The following is a 9,380-nucleotide window of genomic DNA, read 5'->3' on the forward strand; positions in this document are numbered from 1 at the left end:
AAAAGCACCAAGTTCTAAACAGTGGATGGTAAAAATGCTGGTTAAAACTGGTTAACAGCTACTTAGACTAAAGCTAACAGGTTATGATATCGTGCTAATGTAGTGAGTTGAGCTGCTGCTAATGTTAGCTCAGCTTATTTCTCCAATAACTTAAGATCCAGACGTCAACATCAATTATTTTATTGTGACACATGAGTAAAACACTGAATATAAATATCTAAATGTTGCATTACAAATCAATAAATAGTTTTACCTCCAAATCTTCAGAAACTTTTACCCTTTTTTATTCACCTAAAAGCTATCAGTTATTCTAAAATGTGTCCATAACATTTAACTCTAAGCTATCGCTGACAGCAATGTCACCGTTAGCTTAAAGTTGGTAATCATTTTATTATTTAGCCTAGAAAATGATCCATCCCTGTACTATTTTATCTGTCTGTCTTTGAGAAAGTGTGTGTTCTTTTGTTTATCTAATATGTGTCTAAATTGTGTGTTTGATGTGAAAGAGAGAAGTTTGGTGACAACAAATAGAACAAAAAGCAACTCTCTTTATTTCGGTCTGAGATTTGCATCAGACAAAAGGTAAACGAGGTCAGACTGTGACTTTTTATTTCAGACCTGATCAGATACTCATCAGATCACATCATCAGCGCATTATCAGCTGAGCTGTCAGCAGATCTATCAGTGTATTATTAGCTCCGGTACAGTAACATGCAGCGAGTTCCTGCTGACTGACACCAACTGATTAGCAGCATTATTATCCTCCCTGCTGACGTGCCGTGAATAATATTAGCACACATTATCCACAATTTATCAAACTAGAACTCACTGACTTTATAAAGGAGGTAGTGGAAGCTTTTAAAACTCCATATTTTGTGTTTTGTTAGAAAATATAAGAAATGTTTAATGTGTTTCCTCTTCCTGGCCTCAGATGACCTCCTTGGAGCAGGTCGGGGAGGAGGTGGTCGGTCAAGCTCGCTGTCCCTTCGAGTCTGGTCAGTCCAACGTTGGACTGTTTGCTGGTGAGTCAAAAGTGACTTTAAAATCATCAAAAAGTCACATAAAACTAATGACTGCGTTCAATTAATCTAATTAAATAGGTATCTGCTCTTTTATGCAGCTCCAGACATATTGTGATATTTATTGATGTGAATAATTTGTGAGATTGAACAATTTATTCATAAAATACGCAATTATTCACAGTTCAGCCTGCAGTGATATGCTTAGTTATCATAGTCACACACTCTGTTCAATGCAAGTATAATGAAATAGGGAAAAATTTACATTTGATAGATCAATTTAACCAAACAACACAGACAACTATGTAAATCTGGAAAGAAAACAAAAGATAAATAAGTCTTGATAGATTGACAAATCACAAGGGCCGGTTCAAATCTACGACAATGATTACAGTAAAACTACAAATCCATCCATTATACATACACCCAGTTCCCAAAATGGGCCCGTACTCACCGGTATTGAGTACCGCGCACTTCTGTACACGAGTATCCTCACTGAGGTCCGGACTTCAACCTTTTTTTCTAAAGCATTTAAAATATAAGTAGTGAAATGCCTAAAAATAACTTACTTTGGACTACTAGGAACAAATACATTTATGACTCAATAACAGACCAAAGTAGTTTGTACGAAAATGGACATGTATAAAGGTTTATAAACATGTGTCTCTTTCTCAGGTGGAGATTTTTACTCGGCCACCATGACGGATTTCCTGGCCAGCGACGCCGTCATCTACAGGAGTCTGGGAGATGGGCGACCCGTCCTTAGGACCGTGAAGTACGACTCCAAGTGGCTCAGAGGTAGGTCACACTGTTTGAGCCTGAGGGTTGACAACTTGATGAAAACATTTCTTACTACAAGACTTAACTTACTTGTTGTTTTCCAAAACTTTTCAACCACACTGACATATATGTGACATCACATACTTGAGCCTTGATTGCCTAAAGACTTGACCTGAGTAATGAAAGCTAAGTCAACTCTGACGTTTTGTGCCAGTAACATCCACGACAGCTACCTTCATAGCAACTCCATCCATGAAATTTACTGATGAAGGTAGAGCTTTTCTTTGCTCTATGTCATGATAAACTTCAGTACACGTGGCCCTACGCTTCAATATATAACGCTGTAGGTACAGCGAATGAGAGGCTAGGTAGTGGAAAGGACAGAGCTTTGGTCTCACACGGGGCACCAACAGCAGTCGCCTGGGTTAAAGTCCCGCAATTGTTTTGTTTTGTTTGAGCCATGCATCCACCAAACAGCCTTTTTCACTCTTTATACTATGTCAGTTGACTTTGACAGCAGCCACATCCATAAATAATGCTAGGGGATACTCAGCGTTATATTTTGAAGCAGAGGGCCACTGACCAAGCAACAGTACATGACGGGTTGTAAGGAGACATGTTAAGTCTCTGGTGGCTTGTGGTCTTTTTACATTTTATGGACAATGATGCATGCTAAAATAAAAGTGTCCTTTCTTTATGAAATGGAACATGGAAGCTTGTTTCAACCTATCTTGCAACCCGTACATGAGGACTCGCACATTTATCTGCAATTTCCAAACGTCAGTCAATTTTAAAAAGTGATACAGCCTCCATTTGCAATCTGTTTCGAATCGTTGCTCACAAATCGGTCCTGTGAAAGGCCCCAGTTTGATGGGGCTCATCAGTCGTGTTTCCTCTCTGTGGGATTTTGAACGGCATCCTGGGAGGTAAAGGTAAAGCGTCTGTGAAAAATAACAGCATTTTATCACCCGATAACTGCTGGAACGTGTTGAACATGACATACTGATGGTGAGGTGTTACATTGAAAGAAGATATGAGGAGAGTTTTACCTTGAAAATGGAAGAGATCAATAATCACCTCCCCTCCTCTCTGCAGAGCCTCACTTCCTGCACGCCATCGACTATGGTAACTACGTCTACTTCTTCTTAAGTGAGATCGCAGTGGAGTACACCGCCCTGGGCAAGGTACGTCTGTGTGTGTAATGGGAAGAGGTGGTTGAAACTCCATCCCGACTCTGGACAACTAAAACTGTGAGGATCAATATTATACATCAATTAATGGCCGTGAAGTAACTCAGTTCTGATTGGCTGTGCATCATGATTAGAGGCGTTTTATAACGGGAAGGTCTTAGTCTGGTTGGCCCAGATTTCCACACTTAGGTTGGTTTTTATTAGTGTAAAGAGGGAGCTAGTCCTCTTCTACGGAGTCCACCATGTTGAACTGCCATTTCTTCTTTGTTTCCCGGCCACCGTAGTTTCTTGTACATACTCAGAAGGCTGAGTTGTATTCAGTTGATTGCAATTTACAACTTCACCACTACATATGCCACTTAATCCTAAACAAAACGAAACTTTTTAGTTTCTTCATTCTCACTTTGTTCTTTATACGTTCCAACTAAATAAACAAACTGACTTTCCAGTTCATATTTTAAAACTATTATAATTTTACTTATCAAACCCTAACTTTTTGGAAACACCTGAAGGTTCCCATTGTTGGAACCATTGAGATAAATTTTGGCTCCCTTTGAGTGCAGTCCCAGTTACAAGACATTAATAAGAGTTATTAACATTATAGCCTGCTGTAAATAGTCCCGTAAACCCTTCTGTCTCTCTCTCTGTCTAGGTGGTGTTTTCTCGAGTCGCCCGGGTTTGTAAGAACGATAACGGAGGTTCTCCTAGAGTTCTGGAGAGATACTGGACTTCTTTCCTCAAGGTGATGTCACCCTCTGATTCTCAGCGTGTTCTTGAATGAAATCAATAAAAGACTGAAGTGAACTCACACTGGAGCCGAACTTCACAGTGTGAAGCTGTTGAAGTCTGTTATCTGCATGTTTCAGGACACCTTGTATTATTGTGTCTGTTCAGGCCCGTCTGAACTGTTCGGTTCCCGGAGACTCGTTCTTCTACTTCGACGTCCTTCAGTCTCTCACCAATGTGCTGCAGATCAACCAGAGACCTGCAGTGGTCGGAGTCTTCACCACTCAGGCCAACAGGTACATGAGAGAGAGTGTGTATTCCTGTCTTTGTGAGGACCAATGAGAGTCTAACATCTTAAAGTGAGGACATTTTTAGAAAGTGAGGACATTTTCATTTATTTATGTATGAACTCTCCATGTGCTTCCAGTGAATTATCTCTATGACTTTTCACTCAGTCTGGATTACATGATGTGTGTAATTCTGCAGCTTTCATCGGATCTAAAATCATTTCATTTTAATGTTTCAGGCTTTTGGAATTTTTTAGTTTTGGTTTAGTTTCATTTGGTTCATTCAGTGTAGGTTGGAAGTTTCGTCCTCACATGAACAAAAGTCTTCTGAACTTTCTGAACATTATGACGAGTCATTGGCTTGTTAATGGGGATTGTCTCTGTCTCTCTCTGCAGTATCCCCGGCTCAGCAGTTTGTGCTTTCTACATGGACGACATAGAGAAAGTCTTCAACGGGAAGTTCAAGGAGCAGCGGACCAGTGACTTATCCTGGACTCCGGTACCTGATGAGCAAGTTCCAAGACCAAGGTGAGACACCAAACAAATCCTGGCTCATCAGGTTTATCTAAAGAAATGTCTAAAAAATTCCTGTGTGACACATTTAAGAATTACTTATTGATCTGTTTGTCTCCAGGCCTGGTACGTGTGCAGGCGACGGTCCGGCTGTGGACTACAAGTCGTCCGTTCAGTTCCCAGACGAGACGCTGACGTTTATCAAGTCGTATCCGCTGATGGACGAAGCCGTTCCCTCCGTCAACGACCGGCCCTGCTTTACCAGGACCTCCAGCAGGTAACACAAATGGAACTACTCTAACTATACTATATATTGTAAGTGCTTGATTCCAGTGGACACGGCTGCAACACATCTGGCAGCAGTGAGTGGATCAAGCTGGCAAGAAGCCAGCATAGACAATCCGGTCACTTTTCAAATTAAAACACTGTCTGCAGACCCTGATTGTAAAAACAGATATAAACCAAACACTTTAACTACTTACTAATGGTAAAAACACATAAACCAAAGAAAAATGTCTAAGCAAGTTAACAAACCTGGTGGGCAAAACTCTCCACTTCTGAAACGCTCCTGGTCGCAGACGCGATGTCACTGACCTGTGGCCCGGTGGATTTAAAGCATATGTCCGCCTGGGCCCAGATCTTCAGGGGCAATTTCATGTTTCTAAAAAATAAAACTCACATCACAAAACCTCTGTAATACAGTGAGTTTGCGTTAGCAAATGTTGAAGCATTATTTAGCCCCCTTCCTGACATGCTAGCATGACATGGTTGGTACCGATGGATGCGTTAGGGCATTTAATTATGATACCAGTCACTCTAAAGCCATCAATCATATACTGGTGTTTATCCTGTTTACACATACAGTATGCTTGCATTATGTATACATGATCACCTAATTTATTAAAACTGTTACAACAGTCAGATATTGATTCATCATCACTAGTGTTTTTTTTTTTCTCCCAGAACGTTAAAAATATCTCAGACACCACTGATTTGATTATAAGTGCTACTTTTATTATTGTTACTAATTGTCTGATTTATACCGGATGATATGAGGACTTTTTCTTCCTCTCTGCTCTGCTACTCTGTGATGGATCATTACATCTGCATTTTGTGTTCGTACACATTCACGCGCGGCTCCGGCACAGCGATTTACAAGAAGCAACAGTAAAATTATCTCCATCGTCAAATGTCAGAGCCATTGAACTGTAGAGTCATCGTCACTGTGATGGGAATTTTTAATATATCTTTGCATATAAATGTAGAAATGCATCTGAAAAGAAATTTTTAGTAAGTTTAATTTCCACAATCGGCAGCATCCAGCAGTAAGTCAGGTTCTGGCTTTAGTCCACACAGATAACAAGAGGAACAAAATACTCCTGGAAGCTTAATAGAGAAAAGAGATCCGAGATGTCAAGAGGAAAGTGGAGAATGTCAACTGTACTCTGAAGAGGCAAGTTTTAAAGTTACAGCTGCTCTGAGGGGCAGCGAATCCACCATCCCGACCTGAAGCGACATAGGATAATCATTGGTATCAGCTTTGATTAGTCGTTAGCTCACAGGAACGTCTCTCTCCCTCTCTCTGTCTCTGCCTTGACGCTCTGAAAATCTCTGACCTTTTATAATCTGCGTCTGCAGGTTTCAAATGAGTTTCTGATGGAGTCTAATTACCAGCCTGGAATAGGAATAAGACTCTTAATTCCACGTTCGAATTAGCCTCCGCTCTGGAAGGGCCCGAGCTGACCTAGATAATGATAATGTCGATGTCCAAGGGGCTGCAACGATCCACTCACTTTGTTATATAATACGAGTCTGGGACAGTCAGAGCAGTCTGTTGTCATGGACAGCTGTTAATGTCCTCCATGTACATAAGTACAATAAGTTATTGCCTGCATGCCCTAAACCGACAAACACTAGCCCTAAGCCCAGGTAGACAGATTTCTGCCTGTTTTTTGAGTTATTTATTTGAAGCTACCCTTCATGCCTATCAGCAAGGATTAAAAATGCTCTCAATCTCAATCTGTTTTCGAAGTTCAAATCAGGGTTTATATTATTCTGATACTGACACCAGTGTCGTAAATACCTCCGATATAACCTAAAATGCAGGATTGGGTATCGGAGAGTATGCAAGTCTTTGTACCGATCTGATATCAGGTAATTTATTTGCCCTGAAATGGGATCCAGCTACGTCCTGACAGCATCCCGTTCACCATTTTTCTCCACGATAGCAAACTCTTGACCCACCCTTACCTTAATATCTGAACCAATCTTTCTCCTGATGCCCTAACCAACAAAGGCAAGGAGTACTAGCCAATCAGAGTAGGGCGGGTCATATGCACTGTGCTGCCACATAAAAACAGAAAACATCAGATTATAAAGCTCAAAAGTCTCCAATGAGAAAACACCACTCGAGCCTTGTAAATGAATAATATATACAGAAGTTCATCCAACCCTTTAAACAGAACAATGATGGGTTGCTGTTGGGTTATTTGCAAATAAATTAGAATCATCAATTATTTCTCTTCAGATTTTGCAATAGATTGATGTGATTTTAGTTCCCAGGGGAACATTACACATTTTATAAAGATATGACAGGTTTACTGTCGATGATAATATGGATAATAACGAGGAATAGGATTTGTTTTTTATTGTAGTGGTCTTTGACACTTGGTTGACATTAGACATAAAGCCAAACTCTCTTCGCAACAGGAAATTATAGATTTTATAGTTTCTCACCGAACGTCTTTTCTTGTCACTCCCAGGTCCAAGCTGACCCAGATCGTGGTGGATGTTTCGGCCGGTCCCTACAAGGACCGGACTGTGATGTTCCTGGGCTCAGACGACGGCAGAGTCCTCAAAGTTTTGGCCAGCACGCATCCCAACGACAGCTTTGGATCCAAACTACTGGAGGACATTGACGTCTACAACCCGTCCAAGTAAGACCTGAGTGGAATATTGTAGGACTCACCCTTCTGAATACTACTGCTGCTACCACCAAACCTTTTAATATCCATGTTCATATAATCTGCTGTCTGTCTGTGTCCAGGTGTAATGTTCAGGGTCAGGAGGACAGGAGGGTTCTGGGACTGGAGCTGGATAAAGACCATCATGCTTTGTTCGTAGCCTTCACCAGCTGTGTCATCAGAGTGCCGCTCAGCCGCTGCACCCAACATGGAGCCTGTAAAAAGTAAGACAACAGGACTGAAAACAGCTTATTTCTTTTATTAAAACCAGATTCAAACGGCCCCCTTTCGATTCCCGTCAGCAGTCAGTTAAACACACTGTTCATCAGCCATTTTTCAGCAGTAGAAGCTTGAGTTTTCTGAAAAGTAGCAGCACAGACATCTTCAAAAGACTATACATTTGTTAATTGTGGAAACCATCCAAAAATCAGAATGGGGAAATCTTTTTAAACATTAATCTACGGAGCTTAATTTGGCAACATAATCAATATTGTAGAAGCAAGTGTGTGCCGGGGGGAAATGGGGATGCCGAGTCTGAATAGTTAAATATGAACAAAAAGAAGCTCATTTATAGACTGAACAGAGCTCACTTCCCAAATTAGAGCACATTCATCACTGGAGAGGCGTGCACATACACACACACACACACACACGCTCACAGTCACTAATCAGACTCATTTTAATTACTGAGTACGATGAATGAATGATGTGTTAACACAGCTGCAGAGGTACACAGAGGCTTCCACCAGCTGTGTCTCCATCACGGAAAAAAAGATGTAGCCACTCTGTATCTCTTCATCTCTGTCATCATCTGGGAGCAGAACTGAAGGCTTGAAAAATGGACTAAAGTTGGACTTGTGGACTTGGACTTACAGTAGGCGTGACTGCCTCCCTAAAAAAAAAATATATTTTTTGTTTTGCGCTGGTACCATTAAACAGTATTGAAATTAGTTCATCCCAGTTACACTTAAAAAACAGTTTATTAATGACCTTGAAAGTGAAATGTTTAAATACCAGATCAAATGTCTTAAACGGTCAACATTCAAAGACTTGTCTTATGACTTGCAACTTCAGGAGACTTGTACTACTTGGACTCCTCTTGGATTTGAGATGTGACTTGGACTTAATGTCTTAATTGACTTAAGACTTGATTTTTCTTAGTATTTCTCAAAGGACACAAGAAATTACATCCTTTGTCCTTGTTTCTTGTGGGTTCCACTTCATCTTGTCTCAAAGCCTGTCACCCATTACCAGTTCATTTTGTTCACACTCTTCGCATGCCAAACACACAGTTCACAGTCAGGCCAGCCAAAACAACTGTGTGTGTGTGTGTGTGTGTGTGTGTTAGACAGTTGTCTATTCAGACACACGTGGCATCAACCAATACAGAAGAAAACTCTACATCCTTCCCTCCTTCTCCCTTGTTTGTCTCTCCATCTGTTTCCTCTTTCTCTCTTTTCTCTTGGCATTTCAATGTTGTAAAGCCTCAATCTCATTCGCTCTCTACTGTTTCCTCTCGTATCACCCCTCTTTCTTCACTCTGCCTTTCTTTCTTCTTTCCATCTCTCTCCTATTCCATCTTTCTCTGTCTCTTTTTGTCTTCCCTTTATTCTCTCTCAATCTCCTTCCTTTCTTTCAGTCCCTCTCCCTCCTCCTGTCTCTTCCTACTGACGCTGTTTTAAATAGTTTTGGATCAGTCGTTACTGCGTTTAAACATTCATTTTTCTGGAGTTTTTTTTTTTAACTTAAACATACAGTCTGTAATTTCTGCCACTAGGGGCTCTCTCATATCCAAACAATTAGAAAATATAAATTTAGATGAGGTGGTGAAGAAGCGTGGGATCATGGGAGTTGTTGTCTTCACCACCATTGGCGTCATTGCAGTCAGCTTCTCCCGGTTAG

The 9,380-nt window shown here is 40.8% G+C and overlaps 1 protein-coding gene across 1 annotated transcript in view; it reads left to right on the forward strand.

Annotated features, from left to right (window-relative positions):
* Positions 1-9,380, forward strand: part of LOC118342660 (semaphorin-6D-like) — a gene marked incomplete at its 5' end in the record, with an annotated part of 55,991 nt that overhangs the window by 10,394 nt on the left and 36,217 nt on the right. The window contains 9 exon segments of the mRNA XM_035681270.1: positions 932-1,022; positions 1,695-1,817; positions 2,895-2,983; positions 3,642-3,731; positions 3,884-4,011; positions 4,399-4,530; positions 4,637-4,792; positions 7,278-7,451; positions 7,562-7,702. Coding sequence (XP_035537163.1) covers positions 932-1,022; positions 1,695-1,817; positions 2,895-2,983; positions 3,642-3,731; positions 3,884-4,011; positions 4,399-4,530; positions 4,637-4,792; positions 7,278-7,451; positions 7,562-7,702 — 1,124 coding nt within the window.

This window comes from Morone saxatilis, unplaced genomic scaffold (assembly GCF_004916995.1).
Source record: "Morone saxatilis isolate NCDOM2014 unplaced genomic scaffold, NCSU_SB_2.0 Contig9, whole genome shotgun sequence".
Classification (NCBI taxonomy): Eukaryota; Metazoa; Chordata; class Actinopteri; family Moronidae; genus Morone; species Morone saxatilis.